We start from the raw sequence: 17913 nt of genomic DNA, 5'->3' as shown, positions 1-17913 counted from the left end.
GTATCTCCCTAGATTGAAAAGTATTTGGGTTCACGTACTGCTTCAATTTTATCCTTTGTATCTAGCATTGTGACTGGCATACCGTAGGTGCTTAATCTATGCTGGGTGAATGAGTGAATGAATGAATTTATTTAAAAAAAAAAGACTCATGTGATTGAAAACTTTCCTTCTGACAATGACTTATATCACTCTGTTTCTAGGGTAAAAATCATAGTAAGAAACTCCGGAATTACTATGCGGCAAGTTGCTGTCCACCCTCTACCAGAATGAGCAATATAGTAGAGCCTGTACCCCCTCCTGTTGTGCCAGCTCCCCCCCAGGTAAGGTGGGAAGAGATGTTGGTCAGAAAGTTCTCACCTTTCTTAGAAACAAAATCTTCTTGTTTTGCTCAATGAGGAAGTGTCCTGGCAGCTGTTTTGTGGCAGATGGGAGCTGGAAGATTAATAGACAGTCAGGAATGAGAGCCATTTAATTTTTTTGCAGACCCATTATCAGACAGGGGGGCCAAATACTCCTGAAATGTGGCCCTGTCTTCCTCCTCATTCAGGGACCTGGATTTGATGGACACAAAGTACTGCTAGACTTAGTGGTGGAGATTTTACTTTGAGTGTGGCTCAGATGTGATGAAAATATAGTTAATGGGAGTGTCTCTCTGTAATCTTCCACTTTCTAGGTTAAGTGAATCTGGTCTGCCAGCCTGAGAGGAAGGAGTGATTTCGAGGCTGTTCCTGAATGTACAATCAGAGGACCTCATTCCATCACAAATAATCCCTTTTCCTGGCTACCTTGCAGGAAGCCTGATTTAAACTCCTTTTGGATTCCAATATCAAGTGAAAAACTTGAACAAAAATCCAAATCCACCTCTGAGGCAAAATTCAGAGATCTTTGGAGAATAGCTCAAGGGGTATAAATTCAAGAATTGGATAAGACAGGAGTCTGTTCCTTAATTTGCCTTGGACTCATATAGACTGTTGGGTAAAACATCCATCAGCCAATCAATCAATCAGCAGACATTTATTAAGTGCCCCTTTTGTGTCAGGTATTGTACCAGGATCTGGGGATACAAGATAGAGTGAAATAGCTCCTGCCTTCAGGCAGCTTCTTGAAGTTTTTTGGGGGAGGGGCAAATTCTGTTTCTTTCAACTTCAGTTTGCAGGCTGTAAAGTAGGAATAATAATACTAGCCAGGGCAGCTAGGTGGCGCAGTGGATAAAGCACTAGCCCTGGAGTCAGGAGTACCTGAGTTCAAATGTGGCCACAGACATTTGACACTTTACTAGCTGTGTGACCTTGGGCAAGTCACTTAACCCTCATTGTCCAGCCCGCCCCCCCCCCCAATACTAGCCACCTACACTATTTTCCTTTCTCTTCACTCCCTAAAATGAAATGATACTTGCCCCCCAAACCAGGCAACCTCATGAATTGTTATGAAAATGAACTGCTGAATTTCATGAGTTTCTTAGGAAATATGAGAAATACAATACAGAATCATGAGTTAAAAGGGGACCTTGAGTCAAGAGAGAACCTTTAGTGGCTGGCTGGTTGACTTGAATGGTTTGTAGCTTAGGGAGGCCTCAGGTCGGCTGTAGGATGAACCATCCAGAATATCAGAGCAGATGCTGCTGTCACTTGAATGTTGTTCCACTGACACAGGATACAGACTTGTCTACTTGTCAGTTGGGATACTGGGGATCCTTCTGGGGAATGGGTTGGATTAGTGGCCACTGATGTCCTCTTTAACTCTCTGATTCCACTATTTTTGTGAAGAACATCTTTATATGAAGTGACAGTTACTGGAAATTCCCCCAATGTGGCTGAAGAACATTGGGCAGATAAGAATGGGGTTGCTTATGCCTTAGGTTAGCTTTCCTCAGATGGTAAGAGAAAATTATTTAGGTACAGACGGATCTCAGGAGAGTTTTTTGTTTTTTGTTTTTAATTTTTGTGGGGCAATGAGGGTTAAGTGACTTGCCCAGGGTCACACAGCCAGTAAGTGTCAAGTGTCAGAGGCTGGATTTGAACTCAGGTCCTCCTGAATCCAAGGCCAGTGCTTTATCCACTGTACCACCTAGCTGCCCCTCAGTAGAGTTTTTAAGGTCCTCCTAATAGATTTCGTCCTCCCTCCTGCCCATCTAACCCAAACTGTTCTGACTTTTGGCTAATTTTTCCATCATTCTCCAAGTCATCTAGGTTTGAAGCCATGGGACCCTGTTTGATTTCTCTGTCTCCCATAGGCAGTCATTACCAAGACTTGTCAGTTTTCCAGAAATGTATCAACTCTTTTCCTGCCCCCACTCCCACACCCTGAGTTTGGGCCTTTGTGCCTTGTGGATGAATGAAAGAAACAGTTAAGTACATTCCTGAGTTCAAGATATGGTATGGTGCCAGGAGCTGAGAAAGCTGCGGCATCTCACATTTATAGTTTACACCTGTTTTGGTCCAGGTGTTTCCATTTTACAGGGGAGGAAACTGAGGTTGAAATATTCAGATCACTTGACTAAGACCCCATAGCTACTAAGGAGTGGTGGCAGGACTGGAATAACTCTTTTGACTCCATGTGCAGGGCTTGCTCTCCTCAGCTCTGCTCATATTACAGTCACTTCACTAGTAACCCCATCTAGATCCTTCGATGGATGGAGGTTGCCATTGGCTTTGTTCTCCATTCAACAATGCAAGCTAACTGCTTTTGGATCCTGTGGATTTCTTATCCATGCTTGGAAGTCATCTGTTTTTTCTTCTTCCTCTCTGCCCCTCATCCTTCTCCCCCAACCCATCCATCTCTCCTTTTCCTCTAGAGTACCAATGTAAAATTTAGCATGTACATTGGTAGATTTTCATTCTTCCTCTCTGATTGGCTTACTTCCTTTTCTACTCATACATAGGTAATGGATCTGGAGCTGAAAAGAATTCTAAATGTCATCTTGTCTAACTTCCTCATTTTACAGATGAGGAAATGGAGGCCAGAGAAATAAGAGGTCTCAGTGTGTGTGTGTGTGTATACACACATATCACTGGCATCATTGGCAGAGCTTAGAATTGAACCCAGGTCTTTTTGAACAAGGAGCCACATATATTCCAGAGTCAAGAGTGATACCTGAGTTGTGTGAGAAAATAATGGGATGTGAACTTTAAAATCTAATGTGTGGTCGCCTTGTTTCTACTTATAAGCTAGAAACGTCAGCACCAGTTTTTGGCATTAAGCATTTATTAAAGAGTCAAGAGAGAACATGTGGCGTATAGAAAGTACAGAAAGTTCAGCCTGGCCTCCTTCTCCTTTCCTTTCTGCCACCAACCTGAGGTTCCTGAACCAAAAAGAATAGAGCCAACAAGCCAGCCTCACTTCCTACTTCCTGGTCCCCGCCTGGAAGGGGAGGTCCTTCAAGGTGATTGGTTGAAGGTGGTCTTCTGTTGATGTTGTAGTACACAGCCTCTGAGAACAACACCCCACTCAGGGCCAGCCAGGCATGGTCTTGATTTAACCAACCTTAAGTAGGTTCTCAATCTCACCCAATTCAATCAATTCCAAATCAGTCTTCAGGTGGGGTCCCTAGGCTTCTACCAAATCCCATTATTTTCTCACAGTTGTGAGTCTGGGAGATTGGGAGGATGGTAGCACCCTGGACAGTGATAGAAGACTAGGAAGAGTGGACAGGTGAGTGGAAAGAGGAGATAATGGGTTCAGTTTTGGAATACTAGATTTAAGATATCCATGGGATATAAGTCTGAGTTATCCAATAGGCAGTTGGAGATGCAAGAGTAGAGGTCGAAGGAAGGATGGGGCTGGATAAATATACATGAGAATCATTTGCTGAGAGATGAAAATGGAAACCATGGGAGCTGATGAGATCACCATGTGAACTAGTATAGTGGGAAAAGAGGTGCAGGCCCCCCATGGTTAATGGGAATGATCTTGATGAAGAACCGGCAAAAGAGACTGAGAAGGAGCATTCAGAGAGGCAGGAAGAGAACCAGGACAGAGAAGCGTCACAACAAACTGAAGAAAGCCCCTCCAATAGATCAACAGTGTCAAAGGCTACAGAGAGATTGAGAAGGATGAGGATTGAGAAAAGCCCACTGGCTTTGGCAGCTAAGAGATCAATAGTGACTTTGGAGAGAGCTGTTTCAGTGGAATGGTAGAAGCCAGACTCCATCAAGGTAAGAGTGAGAGGAAAGGAAGTGGAGGTATGCATGGCCTTCTCCAAGAGTTTAGCTACAAAAAGGAGGCCAGAAGTAGGACAATAGCTAGGTTTTTTTGTTTGTTTTTTTAGGATGAGAGAGACATGGGAATATTTGTAGGCACCTTAGGGAGAGACTGATGATAAATGAGAAAGAGTGGAGATGATAGAGGAGACAATCTACTGGAGAAAACAGCATGGAATAGGATCCCTTGGGTACCTAGAGGGATTTGCCTTGGAAAGGAAAGGGGTAACTTCTTCATGTGAGACTAGGTAAAGGAGGAGATGGTGACAGAAGGCATAAGAGAAAACTAGCAGCTTCTCCAGATTTCCTGGGAAGGGAGCAGAGAATCCCATGTGACTCCAGGGGCACAGAGGATATTATTAAAGACTTCATTCTTAGGTAGCATGGGAAGAGTGTTGCATTTGGATCTGGGTTCAAATCTTGGCTCTGTCACTTAGGACCATCAGATCATAGGTTTATTTTTTATTAAAAAAAATTTTTTTTTAAGTGAGGCAATTGGGATTAAGTGACTTGCCCAGGGTCACACAGCTGGTAAGTGTTAAGTGTCTGAGGCCGGATTTGAACTCAGGTACTCCTGAATCCAGGACCAGTGCTCTATCCACTGTGCCATCTAGCTGCCCCCAGATCATAGATTTATAACTGGAGGGGACATCAGATGCCATCTAGTTTTGGCCCCTCATATTGGAGAGCCTTACCTTATCAACTGAGGCTTATTAGGAGATTAAGTGACTTGCCCAGAGTTATACAGCTAGTGTCTGAGGTTGGGATTTGAACTCGGGTCTTCCTGCCTCTGAGCCTGGCACTTCATCTACTGTCCCATGTTGCTACTTCACCTGTGTGACCTTAAGGTCACCTTACCCATCTTGTCCTCAAAATCCTCATCTATAAAATGAAGGGGTTGGCTGTCTCTTTTGGTGCTAAGTCTATGATACTGTAATGGATGGGTTGTTTTTCAGCACTAAGAAGGGCCTTTGAGAGGGGCCAAAAAACCCAACTTGCTTGTGAGTTCTATATCAGATGATGCCATTTTCCTCTGTTGTTTCTCTCTTGTCAGGTGGATGTCTCTAAGCCTGGTAGCAGAGTGATCAGGGCCACAGAGAATGATTACTGTAAGCTCTGTGATGCTTCATTTAGTTCCTTAGCTGTGGCTCAGGCTCACTATAAAGGGAAGAATCACGCCAAGAGGACAAGACTTGTGGAGGCCCAGAACAACCTGTCCCTGTAGGTATTACCCGCCCTTCTCTGACTGTCAACATAGTGTGGGGGCTTGTGAACAAGGCTTCTAGTCACATCTCCTCCTCTTCCCTTTCCCCAATGCCTCGTTTTCCATTTTTCTTCTTCAGGGATTCATCAGAGGTGAGTCAAAGGAGGAGCCGGAAGGAAGGGAATGAATATAAAATGATGCAGAATAGGAGGAATGCACATGCTCTTCAGAATAACACAGGTACCTTATATGTCTCCTCCTAATTTGCCTGTAGCCAGAGTAATGTCTGAAAAGAAATTTTTTTTGTTGTTTCTTATCACACACCTTGAATTTTTTTGTTGTTTGTTTTTTGGTGAGGCCATTGGGGTTAAGTGACTTTCCCAGGGTCACACAGCTAGTAAGTGTCAAGTGTCTGAGGCTAGATTTGAACTCAGGTCCTCCTGACTCTAGGGCTCCACCTAGCTGCCCCAATAATGTTTGTAGTAGTAATTCCTTTGGCAGTGTGGCATTGTGGGTAGAGTGGTAGCCCTGGAGTCAGTAAGACCAAGGTTTGCGCGCGCGCGTGTGTGTGTGTGTGTGTGTGTGTGTGTGTGTGTGTGTGTGTGTGAGAGAGAGAGAGAGAGAGAGAGAGAGAGAGAGAGAGAGAGAGAGAGAGAAGGCTGGATATATAGAACTAGGAGACTGTAAAGTAAGATTACTCCTTGAGAGATGGTGAAAAAATAGAAGACAGGGCCCAAGATAGAGCCCTGAATGGGGGTACATCTGTGCATGGGAGATTGGATATGGTGATGATCCTGCACAGGAACCAGAGGAGAGATGAGAGATAGTAATGCTATGAAAGCTTAGAAGGAAGGGAATATTCCAGAGGAGGCAATGTTCAACAATATCAAATACAGCTGAGATGCCAAGGACTGAGGAAAGGCCAGTGGATGTGGGAGCTCAGAGATCAGGCAAGCAGGCTACAAGCATTTATTAAACACTTACTGTATGCCAGGCTCTGTCTCAAGTGCTGAGATTTCAAAGAAAGGCAAAAATGCAGCCCTAGCCCTCATGGAACATGCTTTCTAATGGCGATAGGTAGACAACACCCAAATGACTATAACATATAGGATATTTACAGATTAACCAGAAGGTGATTTTAGACATGTCGGATTAAGGTTCAAGATATGGCTAGAAAATCTGATAGAAAATGGATATATGTACAAAAAAAATAATAAAAATTTAACAATTGACACTTAATAGCTGTGTGACCCTGGGCAAGTCACTTAACCCTCATTGCCCCACAAAAAATAATAATAATAAATAATAGAAAATGGATGTATTAGAGGTATAATTCCAGACAACGTATGATACAGAAAAATAGAATTGGGTTAGATATTTCAGGAAATCATGAGTAATCCAGGAGAGAACTGTTTTCATTGCACTGGCTTGAGAAGTGAGTGGGAGGTTGAGGAAGGAGAGGTAATGAGCACAGGAACCTCTCTTCTCAGGGTCTCCATTTCCTCATCTGTAAAATGAAGGGGTGGGGTTAGATGAACTCTTAAGGTCCCACCAGGCTCTGAGCCTCAGATTCCAACAGTAATCTAATGACTGTTTCTTTTAAGTGACTTCTGCCTTTGTTCCAAAGACCCCCTACCATTGCTCCCAGCGGTTCTGGAGAATGCTTGTTTAGGTATTTCTTTCAAAGTCTGTTTTAGGAATCATACAGGAGTCTGTACCTTGAGACTCCTCAAGGGTATTATAATCAACTTGAGTCACCAGATTTGGCCGCAGATGACATGTGACCATCTCCCTAAATCATAACCATTCTCGAGAGATCCATGACTGATTCGGAGAGTTCGGAGAAGTTTCAGTGGCCCGCTAATTGCACCCATCCCTAAAATAGTGAAGAATGTTTGACTGCATCAGAGGTATGGAAGGTGGTTCTCGAATAGAAGTCCCCCAAAATGTATTGGGTGACGATACTATTGTCAGCATAAGGAGATAGTCTCACAGATCGCTGCTTTGAAGAGGATGCCAGGCAATAAGCATAAGTATCAATTAGTTGTCTTAGAAATAAGGTCTTTTGCTTTAGTCACTCTTCCACTGCTCTTGATTTCCAATGAGGGTGTGTTTGCGGGGACAATGAGGAGTGAGGGTAGTGATTAGGAAGTGATGTGGGCTGGAATCTGGCGTCCATTGATGGTGAGTTGTCCCAAGAAAATTACAAGACTCAGTGACTTATTTTCCCAAGTTTTATTGCAATACTGTGAGTGACCACAGGGAGAGAACCAGAAAAGTGGAAAGGTATTTCTTGAATAGTGAAAGAAAAGACAGTTATATTTATAGTATGGATAAATTGATTATCAGTCTCATTATAATAATCTCCACTTTAGGAAGGTTCAGGGGAGGGCTTGTCCTACTTATTATAATAATTTCCACCTTTGGGGGAGGTACAGGGGAGGGCTTATCCTAATTTGGAGTTCCTGGGGTCCTAATCCAACCCCCGAGGTGGTTCCTTTTTCTGTGGAGGTGTGTTTTGGGGGTTTACATGTCATAAGGTGAATCTGGGGACAAATTTGGCCTTTTCTACGCATGTCTCTTTCTGGTTCCCATGACTAGTTTCAAAACATAATTATTTTTCTTTTATTTCTAGTCTAAGTTTCTATAGCCTGTTATTTTTTTCATTGTTACAGTCTTAGGCCTTCATGGCCTACCTCCCTCTGTTCCCGTTATGTGTACTGATCACTGTGGTTAAGAGAACTTAGCATCCTGACTTGTAAGTTATCCATTAACTGGGATCTGAATCCCTTTTAGAGCACATATCTGAATTAGAGAGCTTGGATCTTAGGTTTTTCTGTTAACCCCCTTTTTGCCTCCTATATCAGAAGGATAGGGAAAAAAGGTACAAGATGAAGAAGGAAAAAGAGGCAGTGTTGTGCAATGTGTAGAGATATAGTCTGGATGCCAGGAAGACCCGTGTTCAAGGTGGTTCAGGGGATAGAGTGCTAGACATGGAGTGGGAAAAATCTGAGCTTAGAACTTGCCTCAGACATTTACTAGCTGTGTCATCCTGGGCAAGTCGCTTAATATCTCAGCCTGTTTCCTTATCTATAAAATGAAGGGGTTTGACTCAGTGGCCTTTAAGGTGTCTTTATTTTTTTTTAAAAAAATTTTATTTTTTTTGTGGGGCAAACTTGTAAGTGTCAAGTGTCTGAGGCCAGATTCGAACTCAGGTCCTCCTGAATCCAGGGCCTGTGCTTTATCCACTGCGCCACCTAGCTGCCCCTAAGGTCTCTTTCAGCTCTAAATCCACGATCCTATCATCTGTGATCCTCTAAGTCTTATCTCTGGTGCATACTGATTTTGTGACTCTTTGTGAGCCACTTAACCTGTCTCAGTTTCTTTATCTGTAAAATGATCCCGTAAGACTTCCCTCTGATGCATATTGGCCATGTGGCCCTGGGCAAGTCACACCTTTTGTTTTGGCAGGGTAATGAGGGTTAAGTGACTTGCCCAGGGTCACACAGCTAGTAAGTGTCAGATTTGAACTCAGGTCCTCCTGAATCCAGGGCCGGTGCTTTATCCACTGTACCACCTAGCTGACCCCCAAATAACACTTTTAATATTCTCAGCAACTCTAAACAATGAAATCACCTATCTAGTCCCTATCCTCAGTTCTTAGGAAGAAGACGGGGTGTGGGCAGATATAAGATAATCTTGAGTCAAGTGGCTTGTAAAGATAAGATCAGTTGGTTTAATATTTTAGATGTTAGATTCTTAGCACTCTGACCTTTCAATGTTTGATCCCTTGTGGGAGTTTGGAGAGGAGCAGATATCTGGGTAGATTGCAGCACATTTCTTAGGAGCCAGGTGATTGGTTTGGCTTGGCTATTTGCAGTTTCTGTTGTTATAGGAAAGTGCCATGGTAGGCAGCTAGTGATGCTAAGAGCTCCACCCCTCTCCCTCTTTGGGGTGGCTGCCAGCTCCCTTGTAAGTCTGGGTTCCCTACCTTGCAGAATCTTTTTTACTATCTGGAAGGTTCTTTGCTACCATCTATTTTCTTGACGAGAGACTCTATTGTGTTTTAGAGTTCATTATCTGATCTTGTTTATGGGTTTGCTTAATCAGGAAGAAGAATTTCATGACCCTCAGAGCCCATCTGTTCAGAAAATCAGGTCATTAGGCATTTTCCATGTTAACATGAAGCATTTGTTTTGGGGCAGGGGGAGATGGAGGGAGCAGATCTAAGAGGAATTAAAAGGAACTCCTTGTGATCTCAAGAAGAGTCCTTGCTTAGTCCTCTAGTTTTGTTTTTTTTGTTTGTTTGTTTTTTAATCCAGCGCCTTCTGTTTTCCTGTTTGTTTAGCGTAATAAAACATTTAAGACATTTGAAGACTGGATGAAATGTATCTTTTCAGGGAAGAGGTTGGATGATTCTGTCCTGTGCAAGGAGCATATTTGGTGTCATGGTGTGAGACTTGGGAGTCCCGATTCTTCTGTTTTAATAGCTGTGTGACTACAACCTCTCTAATTTTGTTTGCTCAGCTCTAGAAAAGGGATATTAACACTCATACTACATACTGGGAAGCCACGACTCAGGGGTTATTGTCAGGAAGGTGCTTTGCAAATGGTACAATGCTCTGTAAATGTGAGCTGCTAAAATGTAGTCCTTTTGCTTCCAAGGGCTTCATCATTTGGAGGCAAGCTTGGAAGCTTTGTGAGGTAGGACCAAAAGGATCTTGTGTTTCAATGGCAAAGCCTTCATTCAATAAGGCACTGAGTCATCATATAGCATCCACTTACTAGCTTTTTGGTTTGGGATCAACTAGGTGGTGTAGTGGATAAAGTAATGGACCTGGAGTCTACAAGCCTCCTGAGTTCAAATCCTACCCAAGACACTTACTGTTTGTGTGATCCTGGGCAAGACATTTCACCTCTTCTAGACTTGGTTTCCTTATCTGTAAAACCTCACAGGGTGGTTGTGAACGTTAGAGTTTTTTTTTGTTTTGTTTTGTTTTGGGTGGGGCAATGGGGGTTAAGTGACTTGCCCAGGGTCACACAGCTAGTAAGTGTCAAGTGTCTGAGGCCATATTTGAACTCAGGTCCTTCTGAATCTAGGGCTGGTGCTTTATCCACTGCACCCCTAGCTGCCCCTGTTGTGAATATTAGAGGAGATAATCTGTACAAAACACTCCTCTTTGACAGTATGTAAATGCTAGCTATATAATTCCCTACACGTTTTGTCTGATTTAAAGTTGAGTTTACAAATGGATGGTTTATGGCTTTATGTATTGCCGGTGTACTTTTGAAACCTTGCCCAGCCATCTCACTTGTGTTCCTTTTTATCCTTTTGTGTCTGTTTCAATAGGGCCTTACTTCAATCCCCGATCTCGACAGTGGATTCCCCGTGACCTTGCCATGTGTGTCACTCCCAGCGGTCAGTTTTATTGCTCCATGTGTAATGCCGGGGCTGGTGAAGAGATGGAGTTTCGGCAGCATTTAGAGAGTAAACAACATAAGAGCAAGGTGTCTGAGCAGCGGTACAGGAATGAAATGGAGAATCTGGGATACTTATAGTGAATTCCCTCACTCTGATTGTCATTTTAGATAAAGCAGTTTGTCTTGCCTGCTTCTTTTGCCTTCTGTCAACCTGTCCTGCTTTGTGGCCATTTTTGACATGAATACATGCCTCTGCTTTTGTGGAGATCTCTGCAAACCTAACGATACTTGGAGGTGTTAAAAGAATGAGCTTTTTGGGTCATGATGGGTTTTTAGGTTAGTTTTATTCAGCTAATCTTCAGAAGGCACTTGGCCTTACCAGATGGGAAGTAGCTTTGGAAATTGACTAGATGCAGGGAAGTGTAAGTTTCAGTTCTCCGTGCCTTTATGTGGGCTACCATCTTGGTGCAGTATGACTAGGATGATTGGTAAAAATGGTTTCAGAGTCTTTCCTGACACTTTAATTCCTATTATAATGTGATCTCTTCATAGAACTACAAGGGTATGCCACTGTGTGAATTTCACTGAACTCCCGAACATCTAATCCACCCTCTTTGTGGCCAAGCTTCATTTCCATGTCTGATCTCTGCCTGCCTTTCACCTCTTTACCACTATTTTCTGCTTGATAGATCCATAATTTTCAACTTTAATCAGCTTCTTTTTATGTAGTTCTCAGCTGTGCTATGGGTGTCTTGAGGTCCAAACAACTTTAAATAACCTCTGAGTTTTTAAAAAATGTTAAAGTGTGTGTATGAATGATAGTTTTCAATCTAAGGATCATATTATGTTGTATAATAACATGAACTTATGTGGGGGTTCCCTGTCCTAAGATTTGAACTATTTCATGGATATTATGAATGATTTCATTCTCTCCCTCTATATTTTCTAGGCTAAACCTATTCAGTGTTCTAAGGGGTACTCACAATGTCGGTTCTGTAAATAAAGCAGGATAAAAAAAAGTTTTTTAATTTTCACCATTTCTGCATTTAAATACATAGTGTTTGGTTATCTTTCCTTTTATACTTTATCTTCTCTGGAATGACTACAATCATTCTAGAATATTGTGCATGTCTGATCATCGAATTAGGCATCTCCTTGCACCTTCTCTTCCTTGTATGACTGCTTCCTGCTTTCTCTTCTATAGGTGCTTGGGTAACCTATGTAGTGCTTTGTAGTGTTGGGCGAAATTGTATACTTCATTTCTCAGAAAGACGGTATTGTTGCTACTTTTTTCTAACCTTTTGCTCCTTTTAAATTAAAAAGGGCCAAGGCTAAAAATTCCTTTAAAAGACTATTTCTCTGTGAATTTTATTTTAGTTTGTATCATTTGTCCAAATTTCACCTTTTGCTGCTTATTCAGTTAAACTGCCCCTCAGCATTTCTTGTAATTGTCCTCACCCTTCTCCATTTTCCTTCAAGTAGAATATGAGATCAATTTCAGAGTACTGTAGTTTCTTCATTTTTATACTTGAACTTGGGGACAATTAGATGACAGCTAAGAGACTTGCTTTCTATGAAAAATGGTAGAAGTATCAAGGGATAGGTATTTCATTCTAGAGATGGGAGGACAATTAACTCTGTGACCGCTTAGAGGTCTGCCTCAAAAATGAGCAATTGAGGGTTATTTTAGGTCTTTCCCATTGACTGTAAATTCTTTCCTTTGCTGCTCAAGGTCTCTCTATGTAATATCCCTGTGCTGGCAATTTAATTCTGTGAATCTGGAAGTTGTGTCTTCTGTTATTATGTCAGGATGTTCAGTTTTTGTTTGAAGTACCAGGAAGAACTTGCTTCTTATTTCAGAACTCTATAGAGAAAATGCTGGATGCTGATTTTATTTTCCAGAAGTTGGTTTGCACTCTTCTTTAGTCATGCATTTGTTTTGTTTGTTTTTGTGAGGCAATTGGGGACTCAGTAGCCTTTAAGGTCTCTCTCTTTTTTTTTTCTTTTTCTTTTTTTAATTTCTTTTCTTTTTTTTTTTGGTGGGGCAATGAGGGTTAAGTGACTTGCCCAGGGTCACACGTCTAGTAGGTGTCAAGTGTCCTGAATCCAGGGCCAGTGCTCTATCCACTGTGCCATCTAGCCGTCCCCATTTGCAAATGAAATAGAATCGAGTTTTGGTCTCTAACCTTCCAGCTGCTCCATACACTAGGAATATACTTATATTTTCTTTCTACTTGTGTGACCTTAAATAAGCAACTTCCCCATAAAACCTATGTTTCTAATTTGTAAATGAAAGGATGACCCTACATGGCTTAAGGATGTGGGCTCCCAGTGGTATTAATGACCATTAGGAGCCTCGTTTAAAAAATTTTTTTTTAAAAAGAAAGTTGGATGAAAGACATTAGCTCTTGCTAGCTATAATTTCTTCCTAGCTATAATTTCCTTGCACTAAAAGAGAGCCAGCAGTTTGGGCATATAACGATTGCCTGTAACTATTCCAGTCTTACTCTTTCAGACTCCAGAGTCTTTCTGCCTTCACCACTCACTGTCATTCATTGTGGTTCCATTCCATGCCCATTGGAAGAATCCCTAAGATAGATTCCAGTTTAGAATTTGTTTTTGCAATGAATTACACGGTGTGATATTTTAAAAGGAGAATGACCAAAGTTACCAGGGAGCATATCTTGGAATTAATACAGGTTTGCACAATAGTTGTAAATTCTTATGCTTGCACCCCTCCTTTCCAGTGACTATTCCCTTAGGTCATGTAGCCTCTTGGTGGTACTTTGTTTTTGTTTTTGTTTTTTTGATGAGGCAATTGGGGTTAAGTGACTTGCCCAGGGTCACACAGCTAGTAAGTGTTAAGTGTCTGAGGTCAGATTTGAACTCAGGTCCTCCTGAATCCAGGGCTGGTGCTCTATCCACTGCGCCACCTAGCTGCCCCCCTCTTGGTGGTACTTTGAGCAATGGGATGAGAGATTTGCTGGGTTTTCTTTCTTTCTTTTTAAAACTGAGCTCTGACTTACTACAAAATGCTTTAGGGTTTCAGTCCTATTGCTTTCCAGATTCATAATAGTATTTGTGGGTTATGTGTATTCATGTGTGTGTGTGTGTATTTGTATGTGAGCATAGACTCACACATATGGTCTTTGTGAAAGGTCTAAAGCCCTGGAAATGTTTAATTTGAGGTATCCTTAAGTTGAGGCCTGTGAACTTTTAAAAAAATATATTTTGATGACTATATTCTAATTTAATTGGTTTCCTTTGCAATCCTATTATGTATTTTATATTCTCCATTAAAAAAAAATACACACAGACACACACCATTATTCTAAGAAAGGGTCCATAGTTTTCACCAGATAGCCAAAGGTGGGACCTTTGAAAAAAAAAACACCAAAAACATTAAGGGCAACTGGTTTAGTCAAAGAAAGTCAGTAGATTTCAAGGGTCATCTGAAAGAATGGAAAAACATTTTGAATACAGAGAATTTGTGTTCAGAAATTGGCATTAGGATGTAATGTTTTCACACCTCAGCTGCTGTTCATTGCAAGATGCTAAGGCCTCCCAGTTGTCAAATGGACTGGCCCATTTAAATGGCTAGATCATTGACATTTTTTCAAAAGGACAGAAAACCACATGTATTATGTAATTCAGTCTCCTCTACCTAAAAGGGGAAGTAACTAAAGATTGTGTTCTTCTTTTGGATATCAAATGCTTTATTTAGCAGGTTGTGACGTCCATATTTCTTGTGTCCATGTTGTTTTGTTTCCTTGTCCTTCCTGGCTGAAGTGAATTTTGTGAGTTGCCCAGGGAGCTTTTCTGAATCCTATATTGTTTCCTTAGGAAAAACATTTCTGTCTTGGTTTTTCCTTATAACTTTAGCTGCTAAAGCTGTCTTAAGATTTTTGGGAATATAATGGCCGAGATGAAGAGTTATGGGTTTTTTTAGCTCATTTTTGTATTGTGCAAATTAAATGGCTAGAGTTTCTATTCCATGGAACCTTCTTATAGATCAGTTAGTCAGTCCAGCATTTATTAAAAACTTACCATGTGCCAGATACTGTGCTAAACCCTTGGGGTACAGAGGCAAAAACGATCCTTGAAGAACTTCCATCCTAGAACAGGGGCTTCAGACCTATTTAAATGAGCATAAACATTGCACAAATGGATAAATGATCCTCAAGAGCCTCCTGTAAAGTGGATGGCCCTACTGCCAGCTTGAAGACAGAGGAAAGCATCCCTCATGCCTATATTTATACCTGTTCTCCTTAGATGAGAAGTCAGGGAATTTTGAAGTCATTTGCTTCTTCAGATTTGAGTTTTGCACTTCTAAAAGTAAAGTTTGAGAGGCCAGATTGGAGGTACAAGATGTGAGAACTCGGTGTTATTGGTTCACATTATCAGTTATACTGATTAGTATGAGCTTAATGGGAATGTGCAGGTGGAAATAAAAAAAATGACTAACCTACATGCTTAAATTTATTATCTTTAAAAAATAGTCTGATCTTTCTTCCTGAAGTTCACAAATAATAAAAATATTTTTTAAAAAAATTATCATTGAAGGGTAACCTGGCTTAGTATATGGAGGCTGGCCAAAAGAACCTGGATTCAGGGCCTACTTTTGCATGCCCTGGCTTTGTGGCCCTGCACCAGAGACTTTGGGGCCTCTTTGCTTTAAACAAATGTCGAAGATTATAAATTGTCAGTCTCAGTTGGGAGAGTTAGTTTCTACACCCAACGTCCCATATGCAGATGAAATCACAGGTTTGGGGACCCCTACCCCCCAAATTGTACTAGCTCTTCATTTGAATGTTGAGTTTCTTCTTTACCAGTTCCCAGACCTTTGTTTAAATGGTTTCTCAAAAAACTGCTAATGTCCCCCAGATTGGTGATTTCTCCTTATTTTGAAGGGGAAGGCTCATTCAGGAGTCCCTTTTCCCATGTAGGATAGTGATAAAGATCACACCTGTGATTTCACTGGTCTAGAGAGTAGCCAGGTGAGGAAATTCCCTCTGCCAGTCAAGTCTGCCCTTCTCTTCAACTTTATGGTCTTAGTAGGTAAGTGACTTGCTTAAGGTCCCAAAGAAGTGTAGTATCAAAATAATTTAACCCAGGTCCTCTGGCTTCTAGGCCAGTTCTCCATTCACTGTTGTGTGTGCATCCTTGCCCACATAGCCACTTGCCTCTGGCAATAGTAGTAAGCTTAAGAACCTGCAGGCACTTGTAGTCTGGGCTTTAAGCAAGCGTGTCTGCAGGTCCTCAAGTGATCACAAACCCCAAGAGGGAAGAAACTGATTAAGCCAGTCCTGGGCTAGTTTGAATTCCAGTGTAGAGATTGACAGCCTGGAGCTAAGTGGGTTTGTGCAATCCTTTATGCCAACATTATTATTGCATGTAATCTTAGAGTGACCAATACTCCCTATTGATCAGACACCAGACCATCAGAAAGTGGTTCCTGAAAATTAACCCAGTTTTCCCACAGTGACAATGATAGCTTCCCCCCTCCGTTATGATACATTTTTTCATTTATCTTTAAATAGAATTTGGGGTGGGGAAACTAGGTTTAATATTTGCAATAGTCTTAATTTCTACATTCTTTTCATTAACCTGTCTGTTCCAGAGGGATCATGGTTATACGTTTGCCAATGTAATATGTTAGAAAGGATTTCCTCTATGGTCATGAATTGTCTTTTCTTGTTTTGATTAAGATGTTCATCTTACAGACCACAGAGCCGAGGACTTTGTTTCCCTGCTTCATTTCATTTTTAGCTCTTACTTTCCAGGTATAAACCCATATTGTGAATCCACTTCTACCTTTGAGTCACTGACATTTTTTTTTTAAGGTACCACTTCACCTCAATTGAGAAAGTTAGGTTAATAGATCTTCTTTTGGACCACGCTTTTCCCAGCTTCTGCTTTGTGCCTGAGGAATTTACTGAGGCAATTCCCACCAGATCTGGAAGCTCCTTGGTTGGGATCATTTCAAGAATGCCATCTTAAGGTTTCCTACAACTCTTTCTAAAATTGAAAATAAGAATTTATTCCCCTTCTTGTGAGCTTTTTTTTTTAATTGACCTATGATTTTTTTTCAACTCTTGGTCATTTAGGGTTGGTTGAGTATCCATTCTGAGCTTTCTCCAAGCTGGTTTTCTACCTCCTGTTCCATTACCCTTCTTTTAGGGTGCTTTGGCTATTTTGAAAGTTTCTTCTGCCTGAGAACAAAAGAGAGTATAAAGAGATGAGGTGAAACTGACCCTTTTAGTTGAATAAGTTTCAGCTGTTGGAGTAAAAATGTCTGGGAGGTTGGGAAATTGACGCCATTGACTTAAATGGAGTGTTTGGATTGACCAAGGACTGTAAATGTCCAAACTCCTTTGGCAGAAGTTAGGGTGGGTAATTGAATGTTGATTGCACGTACTCAAGTCATGAGCCTTATTAATGATACATAGAGCATTTCTCTAGTGCTGTTCAGCCATAAATGAGTTCCATTGCATATCCTTATATTTTATTATTTATGTCTACTTGGTGAGCAAAGCCTGGCTGATTTGGCCTGGGGCCTAGTGAGCCAGAATTAAATCTTAGAAATTCCTAATGTGTACTCCTCGCCTCAAAGCCACCGAACACTGCCACTGGGCCCACAAAAGAATGATGAGAAAATGTGTTTTACTTATTGGAATTTTTTTTATTTGTTGTAAACTTGTTTTTTTTTTTAATTTTTTTTAGTTCTGAAGGATTAATATAGTTAATTGACTAGCAACATTTTTTTTTTTTTTAGTGAGGCAATTGGGGTTAAGTGACTTGCCCAGGGTCACACAGCTAGTAAGTGTTAAGTGTCTGAGGCCGGATTTGAACTCAGGTACTCCTGACTCCAGGGCCGGTGCTCTATCCACTGTGCCACCTAGCTGCCCTTTTTTTTTTTGAATAGAATTTTATTTTCCAAAATATATGTAAAAACAAATTTTAACATCAATTTTTTAAAAAAATTGTTCCAACTTCTCTTCCTCCTCCATTCCCACCCCCCACCCACTATCTTAGATAACACCCAGAGATTTACCCACTCACTAAACCCTGGGTTCAAGTCAATGTCAG

General features: G+C 41.2%; 1 protein-coding gene across 1 annotated transcript in view; it reads left to right on the top strand.

Annotated features, from left to right (window-relative positions):
- ZMAT3 (zinc finger matrin-type 3) overlaps positions 1-17688 on the top strand; it is a 38403-nt gene extending 20715 nt beyond the window's left edge. Inside the window, exons 3-6 of the mRNA XM_043996663.1 lie at positions 201-320; positions 5254-5420; positions 5543-5643; positions 10754-17688. Coding sequence (XP_043852598.1) covers positions 201-320; positions 5254-5420; positions 5543-5643; positions 10754-10962 — 597 coding nt within the window. The 3' untranslated portion in view covers positions 10963-17688. The remainder of the gene's footprint in view (positions 1-200; positions 321-5253; positions 5421-5542; positions 5644-10753) is intronic.
- Positions 17689-17913: the final 225 nt, after the last annotated feature.

The sequence above is a fragment of the Dromiciops gliroides genome, chromosome 3, assembly GCF_019393635.1.
Source record: "Dromiciops gliroides isolate mDroGli1 chromosome 3, mDroGli1.pri, whole genome shotgun sequence".
NCBI lineage: Eukaryota > Metazoa > Chordata > Mammalia > Microbiotheria > Microbiotheriidae > Dromiciops > Dromiciops gliroides.
Note: the sequence above shows the minus strand (reverse complement) of the source record. Positions and strands in the feature narration are given on the sequence as shown.